The sequence below is a fragment of the Podarcis gaigeae genome (assembly GCF_964106915.1).
Source record: "Podarcis gaigeae genome assembly, chromosome: 3".
NCBI classification, from domain to species: Eukaryota; Metazoa; Chordata; class Lepidosauria; order Squamata; family Lacertidae; genus Podarcis; species Podarcis gaigeae.
In genome coordinates this window covers 31,998,693-32,012,986 of record NC_139680.1, presented here as the reverse complement: position 1 = coordinate 32,012,986, position 14,294 = coordinate 31,998,693, and the positions used below count along the sequence as shown (strand labels likewise).

Here is a 14,294-nt window from a genome sequence, read left to right as displayed (position 1 = left end):
TGGTAGTGCCCAGTGCTTTTTTCCAGCTGAATGTAGCACCTCTCAGGTGGGTGCCATTCTAAGGGAAGGAGGGAGGTGTTCATGGTGAGTTCTTTTTCTAGAAAAAATACCACTGGTTATGCCCTCTAGTGTTCAGTGCCCTTCCTCTTCTACCTTTACACATTCGGAAACTAGTAAAAGACACAAATATTTAGCCAACGTTCAACTCTTAATGGCACCATTGAGACTATTAAATAATAAAATAATAATCAGGATAGCACTCAAGGGCCAGTTCACCTCTCGCCAGCTTGTACCACAGTCATGTTCTACATTCAGCATGCAGCTGACATTGTAGTATAATAATAATAATAATAATAATAATAATAATAATAATAATAATATATTTCCCCAGCCACTCTGGGCGGCTCCCAACAGAATATTAAAAACACGATAAAACATCAATCAAAAATACTTCCCTAAACAGAGCTGCCTTCAGCTGTCTTCTATAAGTCGGATTGTTGTTTATTTCCTTGACATTTGATGGGAGGGCGTTCCACAGGGCAGGTACCACTACCAAGAAGGCCTTCTGCCTAGTTCCCTGTAACTTCACTTCTCGCAGTGAGGGAACCGCCAGAAGGCCCTCAAAGGAGGACCTCAGTGTCCGGGTAGAACGATGGGGGTGGAGATGCCCCTTCAGTATAAGCTCTCCCCAAGCAATTGGGATGAATCCTCAGTAAGTAGGCTGTTGGGAACAGATCTGTGAAAAAAACTCATCCCAGCGACTTTGGCTGAGAAGAATAAAGTCCCTAGTCCCACCCATAGTTGTCAGCTTTCAGATTTGAAAATAAGGGACCAGCAGCCTCAAAAATAAGGGATCAGCAGCCTCACCTGTCCTGGGGACAGTCTACGGGATATCTAACAATCCGGGATAGCAGCGGGAAACGGCGCTGGAATAAGGGAATTTCCCGCAAAAAAGGGAAGGTTGACAGCTATGGTCCCACCCCTAAGACTTCTGTGGACTCTCATTCCTCAGTTTTTTTAAAGCAGAGATTGGCCGCCTGTCATGGGTGCTTTAGTTGAGATCCCCAGGGTGTGTGTGGCTGGGGTTGCACTAGAGAACCCTCGTTATAGATAACTCTATTAACACATTTATTTGGAAAAATACAGGTAGATCTATGCATATTTATGCTGTGTTGTGTTGGATTGTTGTACTGTAATGTTGGATTTCCAACATCATAAAATGCTTGTGTTTCTCCTCCCACACATACAAGAACATACAGTTGAATATAATACACTGCATAAATTTTTAAAAGGCATTATGATGTGAAAAGAATGGCAAACTGCCACATGCAGCGCCTTACTTGGATGTGTCTGGAGTCTTGGAAGCTTGACTACCCTACGTTCTCCTACAAATGGACCTTGAGCTTGTTTGGAGGTTCTAGCAGGGGAGCGCAGCTATCGTATACCCTTGACCGAAGAACGGTACACTCCTTCTATCTGGGATGGTCGTCCTCTTCCACCGAGCGCGCAGCTTCGGGAGGGACGCACATGGAGCGGTGAGGGAGGAAGGGGACACCCGCCTAGCCAGCCAGATCAGCCGAATCAACCCTGGCGATCAATGGGGTGACAGATGTCGCAGCCAGATCGCCCTCACATCCAGAGAGAAAAGAGACCTAATGTCTATATATACCTCTCGGGAGCCTGTTGCTCTCAAGTCATAGTGACTCTGGTCAGCTTGTCTCGCTGTGCAAAAGTGAAATTCTTACTCGAACGCTGAAAGAGAACATTAAAGAGCGTTCTGCAAAATCAGGTTGGTTTTATTTATTATTCCGATTATTTTGGCCCTCGACCTCCTTCCCAGGTTGCACTGAGCCACATGCAAATTAAATATCTTGCTACTGGCTGGGCCCTCTCGTCTTGCCCACGCCCCCTTGCCTGCTGTGCACAAAACGGCGAGGGAGGCGTTGCCTGCTCCTGGACTGCGAGCGCCTTCAGCATTTGCAGCTACCGCCGAAGGTAGGGTTCCTTGTTCGCAGTTGCAGCAGCCATGCACGTGTGCAGGAGTGCATCGTGTGAAGAGCTGCAAGGGGGGTTGGCACGGGACGAGAGGCGCAAAAAAGTTGCCCGTCGATGATGATCGTGATGGAGAGTGGTTAGCAGCAGTAGCTCCACCAGGCCTGTTGCACCCATCCATCGGGTTGCCTTTGAAAGGCACCGTGAACGTAGGAAGGGAAGCTAAGCTGCAGTTTGCCCCAGCGCTGCTTTGGCTTTGCGCATTTGCTTTGCTACGTTGCGGATTTGGAACGTGGAGAGCCATTCCGGGGCTGGGCAGGTCCGGGTGGGAACTGAGCGTTCGAAGTTCGAAGCCTTTGATGTGCCCAGATCAAAGCGCTCAGCTGGAAGTGGGTTGCTAACATGGGTTGGTTACTGAGACTTCGCGATCCAGCGCTAAAGCAGCGGGGGGGGGGGCTGCATACCGCAGCCCCAAGTCAGAGAGGCAGTGAATGCACTTTTATTTCCCTCCTGCTTTCAGCTGCCCATGAGTGGGAGGCTCTGTAAAAGATCCAGAGGGCTTCTCACCCAGTGGCGTAGCGTGGGGGGTGCAGGGGGGGCCGGCCGCACCGGGCGCAACATCTGGGGGTTAGGGTTAGGGGGCGCAAATCCACGGGTTAGGGGGTGCAAATTACTTGCCTTGCCCCGGGTGCTGACAACCCACGCTACGCCACTGTTCTCACCTGTATGGGGCGCCTGCAATGGGGGTAGCCAACGTGCCGCCCTCCAGGTGTCGCTGGACCACAAGGAAAGGTTTATTAGACTAAAAACCCCTATTTGTGTTGCATTTGTAAAATAAATAAATGTGCAATTTGCTTTGACCAACTTGCAACTTGCAAACCAAGCACGGAGTGGGGATGGCAGGGTGCATGCCTGTTGCATCATTCTCAAGCTGCCCTCGCACATGAGAAGGGCGCAACAGGGCAGGGGGCAAAGCTGGGCTCTCCGGGTGCTGTGAGGATTGTGTCCCTCCAAAAAAAAACTGCCCAGGGTAAAATCTGGGCGCAAGATTCCTGCATTTGCAAGGGGTTGAACCAGATGAGCCTTGTGGTCCCTTCCAATTCTACAATTTGATGATTCGATTATTCCTGTAGGGACAACGCAATTCCCTCTAGTTCAACAGATTTTCCCAACCCTCCATACTTGAATAAGTAGGTTTCAGCATGTTAGCTCGCTTCCACCCATCTCCCGTCAGGACTTCAACTGCATCCCAGGGTTTTCTACATGGTGGAAAGGAGCTGTGTTTCCTACAGATAACCCATCTGCTCTGGATGATATCCCATGGATGCTGAAAAGCGTGGGAGACAAAATTGAGCTTTGAGGAACTCCAAGGGGTAGATCAAAAGTACCCTGGAACAGGAGAGAGCCCTTTTAGAAAAACTAGAGTTGTTTGAGGACAAAGCAAAGGAGACAAATTATCTTTGATTTTATTATGTATGTAAAAAATGCTGTACACCATCTAACTCTTCCTCCAGCATTTGAATGGATCAAGTAGATTCAATGAATTGGAGTGCTAGCAGCATATCTGTGTCTTTTCTGATGCTAGATCCCCATCTGTAACATTCTATTGGTGCCCTGCCTTCTGTTTGCTGGTGGTTCTGGCATTCTGGCATTTATCTCTTAATGTTTCACTTGGAGTACAAGTTGACTTGACTTTATTGTGTATTGTTTTGGATGTCCTTTTTATCTACTACAATTTTTTTAAAAAAAAAAATAGTCCCCCAGCACTACTTTTTAGAACTGACCCCTCTTCTGAACAAAGGACTGGCACCCCCATAACACCAGCCCTCCAAGTCCCATCTCAGGGACAGCCCATAATAATACCATGGTCAGTAGTATTGAAAGCCGCTGAGAAGTCCAGTAGAACGAAAAGGGAGAACTCTGCCTCCCAAATTGCACTTCTCAGAGTCAGTTATCTGCTAGAATGACTTCACACCAAAATAATTTGGTTCAATTAAAAAAATACCACTGCTTATCATTTTGTTTCTCCTTGTCTTTTCTGACAACCATGATGCCAAATTAATGATATTCAGGGAGCAGTAAATATTGCCAAATGTGGGGGCTTAGTTAACCTTCAAACACTTGCTTGTTTCTATTGTTGGCTTTCGAAACCATGTTTTTGTGTGTGTGAAAACCCACTTGAGATCTTTATATTCGAAGAACAATCTGTTCCTTTGCTTTTATGCATCTACCAGGTGGGTGAGTTCAGTTTGTTCAGTCTGACCCTTCTAAAAAACCCCCAGAATTTGAACTGAGAATGGGGAAATAAGAGTACAATCAGTGGTACTGATTTTATGTCCCATAGTTGTTGGCAAGGTGTCTAAGGTATGAGATATCTAGGAAAGGGTAATATTTTTTTCACTGGTGCTTTCTCCAAAACTGGTATAATATGAACTTTAGTACAGTGGTTTTGTTTGTTTTGTTTCATCATTGGATACTTTGTTTAGCAATCATTTTCATTTCAGTGTTTCATTTCTCCCTCCTTGTCGCCCATTCCTCCAACCTTTCTGTGAAAGTTTCTCTCTCCAATTAACACTCATTCCCCCCCCTAATTCATCTGTGTCACTGAACATTTATTCCTAAAAGTCAGATGAAAGTGGCAAGACTTCAGCTCCATGTCTGTGCACAAGTGCAAGGTTTTTCTACACAACAATGGTCAGTGTGGGAGAATCCTTATATGTAGCTTGGTGGGAGGGGAGGGAATTAACCTTTTGCCTGATCAGATGCCCCATGTCACCAGGTGGCATTGGAGACAAACCTTCAATCAAAGTAAATTTGAGGTTTTTTCCTTCACTATTCACATTTCTGATGTGTGGCATTGGGACAGGGACCCTAGTTGTTAAAGCCCACTAACTCTCTACCATGGTCCCAATCCAGATTTGGTGGGTCTCCACTGGACATTTGTGTAAGTAATAAACTGCACTTAAGAGCACACACCTAGTTAATGTATCTTCTAGTATGGCCCTAAGTCACAACCAGCATTCCAGGTGGTATGATCCTGAAACCCCATAGGAGCATCCCTGGTGGATCCTACTCAAAGCCCATCTAGCCCAGCATCCTCTTTCTGACAGTGACCAATCAGAAGACTCCAGGAATCCCACAAGGCAATAATCACGTTCTGTTCTTGCCCCTTGGCAACTGATGTTCGGAGAAATACTGGCACGCAACATGGCAGTTCTTTACCTTTCAGGGCTAATAACTGTTAATAGACCTATTCTTATTATTTGTTTGTTACAAGGTAGTGTATGTGGTCGTCCCGCCACATTATATCCCCACAACAATCCTTGAAGGTGGAGAGGGAGTGACTTAACCAAGGTAGTGGGAGATTTAACTCTAGGTCTCTCTGATCCTAGTCCAACCCTCACTAGACTATTCCCCTATAAAGCTGCGTAGGCAAGACTTTCTTTTGTCTAACGTGAATCTGCAAGAATTAATTCCACCTACTTCATTTATGTATAACTTTTGCATGAAGAACTCCCATCTTATTCTGAAGCAGATCAGTTGTCTAAGAGGATCCTGTACAGATTATGCTTTGATGTTCTGGGACAAGGTGTGCTTTCTGTGCATAAGAAACAGGTTGATACATATTGCCCATCTCTGGTTCACTCTGCCCTTTGCTGCCCACCTGCCTGCCTCTGTCTCCAGTTCCCTCCTCCTCATTTGTCATTATACTGTAGTTTGCAGTGCCACCTGAACTGCAGCATGACAACATCCTTAGGGTATTATTATATGACCTTTCTCTTTGTTGTTTGGACTGACTCTTTGTTGTTCCTTCTCACACCTCTCTATTGGACCTCAGAATAAGGTATGCCTTTTGAATTATCCTCTGAGAGAAGAAAGGAGCAAACATGGCTGCCTTCTCCTCCTCTAGACTAGTTAGACTAGAAACCTTTTCTATCCAAGGCATTTATTTCCTACAACTTTATTATTTTCTTACCTACAACCATCTGTGTTGTGTCTGTGCGATTGCTGCAGTCAGATGTACTCTTTAACTCAAATGCAGCAGTAGTAGTAATAGTACTACTACTTCTAGTAGTAGTAGTAATAATACTCTGCATCATAAGGGGCTTCAATGGATAATTGGTCCAGCTACCCCACTACAAATAGCCGTTGTTTCGTTTTCCTGTTCTAATGGTGCTGTAATGTGAAGGACTTGCTCTTATTCCAGGTTTTCTCAATTCACCATCTTCATGTTAGAAGTGGGATCTGAAATAATTTCTCCAATGCTCAGTGTGAGCCTACAAAATAGAATACAGTGGTACCTCAGTTTATGAACTTAATCCATTCTGTAAGTCCATTCTTAAACCAAAACTGTTCTTAAACCCAGGTGCACTTTCCCTAATGAGGCCTCCTGCCGCCTGTGCCCTTCCACTGTTCGGCTTCCGTTCTTAGACTGAGGTAAAGTTCGCAAACCGGGACACTACTTCCGGTTTTGCGGGGATCATAAACTGAATTGTTCGTAAACAGGACTGTTCTTAAACCGAGGTACCACTATAGATTGAATTTGCAGACTGCAGTTGGCTAGCCTTCGCCCACATTCTTGGATCATCAATGAGCAGCTGAAATCTGGGTGGTTTTGTTTTCTTTCTGTCTTTTTATTTATGTCTCTTAGCCGAATAAGTAGCTGTTCTCTCCAATGATGCAGCTGTCTTCCACAGTTTTTCAGCCATTGCTTCCCCCCTCCTTATTAAGGGACGCAGCAACACTGAGAACTGTGGCCTATTGTTTACATGCCAACACATAATTTCCCCAGAATCCTTTCCGCTGAAGACTAGAGAAAGTAACAGACTGGGTGCTTTTCCTACTTCCAAAAATGTAACTAGTTTGACTTGAATGGATTGCTAATTGTGCACTCTTCTTGCCTTGTGGGTTGCAGAATAGAATAGCTTTCTTTTTGAGTTCTTCTAGTAACCTGTTCAGGCTTGATAGCTGTTTCCTTTCCTTTCCTTTATTTCTTTTTAAATAAAGTTTCGTTAAAGTTTTTCACAATACAATAGAAGACAAGCCAACCTACACAATAAAAAGGGGCAAAATAAGAGAAACAAAAAGAGACAGAAGAATACAAGAACTTTTCACAAAAGTGTATCTTAACTTTTGTCCCCTATTAGTGCAGGGAGGTAACCTGGCCATTGGACTGACATACGTAATATTTGTTCCAATTGGGACCATTGGAACGGATTTTTCTTAAGGAGGGGAATGCCCTGCCCACCTTCTGCCTTGCCAGTGCAAGTCCAGAAAAGATTTATTTGATTTGAGGTGAAACCAGAGTATTCAATGGTAATTCTGTATTGATTTGTTTTGGGTGTTGAATGTGATGCCAATAAAAGGTTTTACAAAAGAAAAAGAAAAAAGTACAGAAAAGCTCTGAATTTGGTGGTCCATCTGCCCTTAGGGCTAATCTGCCTCTGCATCCACTTTTCCTTTTGCACAAAGGGAAACAACAACAACAACAACAACACTCTTTAGGCAGTTTTTATTAACATGCCAGGGAAACGAGTGGAAAGTACTCTCTCTGTGTTAGCAATGTATCAATAAGCGAACCATAACAAACTGCATTTGCCGAACGATGGCCTTTTGTACTATATCTTGGTGTGCCAAGAGACCTAATGACCTCTATGTATTGCTTAACGAATGATGATTAGTTTCAGATCTTTATTTGGTGAAATGTGTTTGCTCAAGCAAGTTGGCTGTGCACCAAGAATGATGCCTTTGTGTTTCTTTTCATCAGGCAATCAAAAAGCTGAAATCATGTCTGGAAAGCCCAAACTGTACTACTTTGATGGAAGAGGCAAGATGGAGTCAATACGATGGCTGTTAGCAGCAGCTGGGGTGGAGGTTTGTTTCCTTGTCTGCCAGCTTCTGTACAGAGATGTTATCATGGTTATGGGATATGCCTTGTACAATGTGGGATGCAGTTAATAGGGCACATTACATACTGTAGCCAAATGAGATGAGAATCAGTGGGGTATTCCTATTTCTTCCAGCACAAACAGATTTTGTTTCTTGATGTGTTGAAACTTTGAAGCAAGCAACTTTTTTTTTTTTTTGCCATATCTTGATGGAATATATGATAAAGCCATCAAGTCAGATAAAGTTGTCCTGGGGTTGGATAAACCACCCTTTGGCCTTGCGAAGCTCCCCCCTTCCATTTCTTTTTGGATATCCCATTCATACCATGGGAATATTTTTTGCCTCTTCCTTTCACCAGCACAGCATAGCATACAGAATTGTTAAGAATGAATGCATATGCAACCTGCTACACTTAAATTATTTTCATAATTTACTTATTTTGCAACTGCATATTCTGAAGCCACACAGTCATTTATAATAATAATAATAATTTATTATTTATACGCTGCCCATCTGGCTGGGTTTCCCCAGCCACTCTGGGCAGCTTCCAACAAAAGTTTAAAAATACATTAAAATATCAGTCATTAAAAATTTCCCTAAACAGAGCTGCCTTCAGATGTCTTCTATAAGTCAGATAGTTGTTTATTTCCTTGACATCTGATGGGAGGGTGTTCCACAGGGCCGCTGCCACTACCGGCCACTGCCTGCTTCCCTGTAACCTCACTTCTCGCAGGGAAGGAACTACCACAATGCCCTCGGCACTGGACCTCAGTGTCTGGGCTGAACGATGGGGTTGGAAATGCTCCTTCAGGTCTACTGGGCCAAGGCCTTTAAAGGTCAGCACCAACACTTTGAATTGTGCTTAGAAACGTACAGGGAGCCAATGTAGGTCTTTCAAGACTAGTGTTATGTGGTCTCGGCAGCTGCTCCCAGGGGAGAGGAATTTAGAATCAGTATGTCAGTACTGCTGAGAGCCAATAGAGAAAAATGTTCTACTGTTATGTACAAATTGTTGGCAAGTCATGACTTTAAAAATCTGGAGTGGTATCCAAAAAAGCGCTTCCTTTAGTCCCAAGACTTCTCACTGCAGAATGGGATTTCCTCTCTGTCGCCTCTCCCCAGTTGCCCCCTAAATCTGTTATGGGGGTTCCTCCAACCCTCTGGAGCAGATTTGGGGGGGAGTGTGGGGTGAAAGGAGAGGAAAGAGAAGTTTCGCTGTGCAAGTGGAAATCTTTGCATTAGCAGAAGCACTTAGTTGGAGTCTGTCTCAGAGTCCTCTGAATTCTATTGAAAGCTTATGAACCACCCAAAAGAGACAGGGAGGATTTGATGTTTTATGAAAAACCTTAATTCTGGTTTTTATTTTTTATTACAAGCTGCTTTGATGACCCTGTTAGGCCAGAAAGACAGGATATATATATTTAAAAATCAAGTAAGTAGTGCTTTCTTAGATGTGCCAACATAATATGATGAAAGGTTGCTTTTTGTCTTAGGGTGTTCCTATTTTACTCAACTTTTACCCAGCACAAAGCAGTAATCCAAAACAGTTTATCAGAAATACTCAACTTCAGTACAAGGGGAGAAGAACTAAAAATATGATTTCAAGGCACTTAAACTTAGGCAACTGGACATGAGTTTTCTGTGTATCTGCTTGTGGTTTTTGCATGTGTTTGGGTTTTTTTAGTCCTCGTGCTATTGCATTGTGTGATTCAGTTGAAATCCACTCGGTATCACAGTGATGTAGGAGGAAAGGAAAATCTTATCAGAAGTGAAGAAAGCAGCTGTTCCTTTCTTGCATTTCACTGGTTTTAGAAACCTGATTCAGTGCTGGAAATGCCCACATCTTGATAAGAAATGGTTTGGTTAAGTTATGAAAGGCTCATTGCTAAGTTGTGACTTTTCAGAAGCAACAAACTCAAGGAGGGGACTTGTCCTTTTTCTTTTCCTCATCTGGTAGTTTGAAGAGGAATTTCTGGAGACCAGAGAGCAATACGAGAAGCTGCTTCAAGGTAATTCGGTCATTTTGAAAATATTTGACCAGGCAAGACAAATGAAGTACCATACTTTCCCATGTATAAGACTAGGGTTTTTTTTTTTTACTTTTAATTTATGTGGGAAACTGTGGGTCGTCTTATACACGGGGCAATCTCCCCCGTTTTCTTAAATTGGATACCCTAAAAATAGGGGGCGTCTTATACATGGGGCGTCTTATACACAGAAAAATATGGCATCTTCTTGGATAGGAGCAAAGGGAAGGCAAAAGACTTTTGAGTGCCAGAGAAGAATTGTACTCTTGCATTTCATGTAAGCAACACAGTCTAGTGGCAGAAGGGAGAGATGCTGATTTTAATTGATCTCCTCATCCCCCGGCTCCACCTCCTTTGCTATTCAGGAAAGTTCAGTATTGAAAGTTATGAATGCATGAAGGCACACCTAGCCACAGAGGACACTGCCCCCATTTTCTTAATTTGGAATCCCCCAAAATAGGTGTTGTGTTATACACAGGGGCGTGTTAGACACAGAAAAATACGATAGTTCTCTTGAAACCTGTTTTAATGGTCACTGTTTCCATGACTTGAAAACAAAGTTCCTAGCTGACTGCAAGCTTGCAAGATAGTTTTTTGTGTGTGTTGTTTAGCCAGCCCGTGTAGAATAATAGTCTCCACTTTCCTGTAGCCAACCATTTCCTCATTTGGTCTCTGCAGTCCTTCTGAGCACCAATACAGTACTGACTTTGGGATTGTACTGACTTTCATTTCTAGAAGGAACATTTTGACCTTTCGCTGTTTTGCTTTTTTTTATCCTCTCAAAAGATGGATCCCTCCTCTTTCAGCAAGTGCCCTTGGTGGAAATGGATGGGATGAAGATGGTTCAGACCCGAGCTATCCTCAGCTACATCGCAGCTAAGCACAACCTCTACGGGAAGGACCTGAAGGAGAGAGCACTGTACAGTACCAGAAACATTTAGCTAGCTTTAAATTATACTTCGGGTCCTGTATTTCACTCTTGTTTCTGGCTTCTGAGACCTACTCCATTCTGGGGCCATTCAGATAGGGTGGACTACAAATCCCATCAGCCCCTGCTCAGAGTTGCCTGTGAAGAGGGATTGAGAGTTAAACCAACTCTGAGAATTGTAGCTGTGTGAGGGCAATCGGCAGAGGGCCTTCTTGGTGGTGGTGCCTGCCCTGTGGAACGCCCTCCCATCAGATGTCAAGGAAATAAACAACTATCTGACTTTTAGAAGATATCTAAGGGCAGCCCTATTTATGGAAGTTTTTGATGTTTGATATTTTATTCTGTTTTTAATCTGTTGGCTGGAGAAACACAGCCAGATGGGCAGGGTACTAAGAATAATAATAATAAAAATAAATAAATAAATAAATAAATAAATAAATAACTCTTAACAACTCTCTGGGCCCTTAACAAACTACTGCTCCCAGAATTCTTTGGGGGGGAAGCCATGTCTGTTTGAAGTGGCATTGCATGGTTTTAAATGTATGGTAGAAATGTGACCTGAGTCAAAGGGCTTGTCCTCCACAATTCCACTTATCCTGCCACTTTCCTCCAGGGAAACCCACTCTTCACTGCTGAATCGGAGCAAACATCAGTCAGATTCTCCATGGAAAAGAGCGAGTGAAAAGCAGATTTTTCTAGGGAAAGTAGAGGGGCAAACTTTTACCCGTGCTTTCTAAGCATGGGACAAGTGGCAAAGCAGTTGGTGACAGATGATTCTTTAGCTAGTCTTCATGAAAAGCAAATGATAGGATGGGGAAAAAATCATAGCTTTTCCATGTGAACTAGGAGTGAGCACTTTCTGCCTCAGTCGCCTGCAGACCCAGTTGTCCTCTCATTCTGACCGTTTACAAAGTAGTGCCCTCCAGATATTTTGGGGGAACAACTCCCATCACCCCTGGCCTTTGGCTGTCTTAGTTGAGAGTTGGAGCCCAGCACATCTGGAGGTTTGCAACAAAATGGAGAAAATCCTCCATCACCAAGCAGCTGGAACTGCAACGTCTTGTCGACACAGGGTAGTTGGCGGCCTCTTTTCTGCACAGCAGGAAAAAGCTGAAATTCTGTTTTGTGTGTGTATGTTGTAAACAAGATGGGCGCCTTAACAGATGTGTGAATATATGTCTTTTTAGAATTGACATGTATGCAGAAGGAACAACGGACCTAATGGTCTTGATTATGATGTACCCTTTCTTAACACCTGAGGACAAGGAGAAGCAACTGGCTACAATTGTCAAAAAAGCAACACAAAGATATTTCCCTGTTTATGAAAAGGTGCGTTTCAGTAGCCTGCTGTTATAAAATAGGCTTGTGATCTGGGCCGCTTCACAAATTTAATGTGTAAAATGTAACACAGGAAGAACAAATGTGTGGTGTTTTTTTTTTTTTGAAAAGGACAGGTATAGTGATGAGAAAGATGCTTATGTGTGCTTGGGAAGCTGTTCTTAGGCGTTGGGCTAACATTGGTGTCTTGCAGGTGCTGAAGGGCCATGGAGAAGATTTCCTTGTTGGCAACCAGTTCAGCTGGGCAGACGTCCAGCTGCTTGAAGCTATTCTGATGGTGGAGGAAAAATCCTCCAGTGTTCTGGCAGACTTTCCTCACTTGCAGGTACGGCAAACAACCACAATATGAGCGGTGTTAGAAATTCAGATCTATAAGCTCGGCACCAAATGACTCCTTAAACCAAGGTTGCAGTTGCCAAAATGGAATGTCTGGTTGCTATTTTGGGGCTCTAAAGTCTTATTTTTCAAACGGACTGACTGTGATTGGTTCTCAATTAAGCATCTGGCTAGCTCAAATGATAAATAACCCTGACCTCGGTGAAGAGCTTTGAGAACTTAAAGAAGAAAAGTCACTTGATTCAGGGACAGCCCACATATATATCAGCCTATTCCGACCTCTTTTTCTTATTGGTGACACAGCCATTCATAATGTAGGGATCTCCATGTGAGCAGGGCAGTGGGGTGGGGTAAGTTCACTGTTCCTGCTCAGAAAAAGTGTTTTTGTTCCTGAGATTCATTCCAATTGTGCAGATAAAATATAACTGATAGAATTATACAGGAAGGGATATTAGTGTGTGAAAACAATCAAAATCCAGTGATTCCCTAGCTGGAGATGTCAGGCACCATCCTGGCACTTGGTTGCAAGTCGTTGAAAACCAGGTGCAAAATGTGCCTGGCTCCTGGCTAATTTCAAACACTGAATATGAGTTATGTTGTTTCTTCCTTTTTTAAAAGAATTCCTTTCCCATCTGTTCCAGACCTGAAAGCAGATGGGCTTCTGTCGAAACCCCTTCTAGAAAACTAAGTTAGACCTTAGGGTAATGTGATGATGATGATGATGATGCACACTATTTCTGCGTGATGAGTGGCTTAATGTTGCCTCCTATTAAAGAATTATGAATTGGCAAAAATGCTTAGATGTCCATGAAGCCACTCTCCTTAATTCAAACCAGAGTGAACATGGGAAGCATGTGCATGTTAAAACTTCATTTTTTTTTTAAAAAAAAGGCTGTTGACACAGCTGTAGCAAAGAGAGCTGTGGCACTCTAGCTCAGTGGTTCCCAAACTTGGGTTTCCAGCTGTTTTTGGACTACAACTCCCATCATCCCTAGCTGGCAGGACCAGTGGTCAAGGATGATGGGAACTGTAGTCCCAAAACAGCCAGAGACCTAAGTTTGGGAAACCCTGCTCTAGATCATGGGTTGGGGGACATGTGGCCTTGCAGATGATTCCACCTCCCATCAGCCTCAGCCAGCACAAGGATGATGGGAGTTGTAGTCCGGTGACACCTGCAGCTCTAAAGGTTTTTAGCCTATGCTCTAGAGCAGGCATCCCCAACCTCCAGCCCTCCAGATGTTTTGGACTACAATTCCCACCATCCCTGACCACTGGTCCTGTTAGCTAGGGATCATGGGAGTTGTAGGCCAAAACATCTGGAGGGCCTCAGGTTGGGGATGCCTGCTCTAGAGATTGATTGGCCTGTTGGGCCATCAGTTTTAATAGACTCTACCAAATGGTTTTAAGGTGATGGGCATTTTTAGTGCTATAGTTCAGGTTCTTTGATTCTGAGTCTGCTTGCTCTTGTTTTTTTTCTTCCTTTCCACTTGTTTGCAGGCTTTTAAAGAACGGATCAGCAACATCCCCACAATTAAGAATTTCTTGGAGCCAGGAAGCCAGAGGAAACCTGTGCCTGACGAGAGATACGTGGAGACCGTGAGAAGGGTCCTCCAGATGTATCACAATATGTCTGCAAGTCCTTAGGCAGCATTTCTGCTGAGCTCCAGAGAATCACCAGTACTAATACCTAATAACAATGGCTGTCGTAAAACTCATGGCATTGTGTTAGAGACTAGACTGCTATATGAAACTTGATAGCTGCTAAACAGAATGGGGATGTGCAT

The 14,294-nt window shown here is 43.7% G+C and overlaps 1 protein-coding gene across 1 annotated transcript; it reads left to right on the top strand.

Annotated features, from left to right (window-relative positions):
- The first annotated feature begins 1,913 nt into the window (after nt 1-1,913).
- Nucleotides 1,914-14,221, top strand: LOC310840608 (glutathione S-transferase 3-like). The gene is made up of 7 exons (XM_083730849.1): nt 1,914-1,995; nt 7,760-7,866; nt 9,839-9,890; nt 10,695-10,827; nt 12,024-12,165; nt 12,368-12,499; nt 14,008-14,221. Exons 2-7 carry the CDS (start codon nt 7,780-7,782, stop codon nt 14,152-14,154), a joined length of 693 nt encoding a protein of 230 aa, XP_083586975.1. The 5' UTR covers nt 1,914-1,995; nt 7,760-7,779; the 3' UTR covers nt 14,155-14,221.
- The last annotated feature ends 73 nt before the right edge of the window (nt 14,222-14,294 follow it).

What these genes read in the sequence shown, in the direction of transcription:
- LOC310840608 (XM_083730849.1), top strand. Translation starts at nt 7,780, where the DNA reads ATGTCTGGAAAGCCCAAACTGTACTACTTTGATGGAAGAGGCAAGATG. An exon ending in ATACGAGAAGCTGCTTCAAG is followed by an intron (nt 9,891 to 10,694) that starts GTAATTCGGTCA and finishes TCCTCTCAAAAG; the next exon opens with ATGGATCCCTCCTCTTTCAG. An exon ending in ATTTCCCTGTTTATGAAAAG is followed by an intron (nt 12,166 to 12,367) that starts GTGCGTTTCAGT and finishes GGTGTCTTGCAG; the next exon opens with GTGCTGAAGGGCCATGGAGA.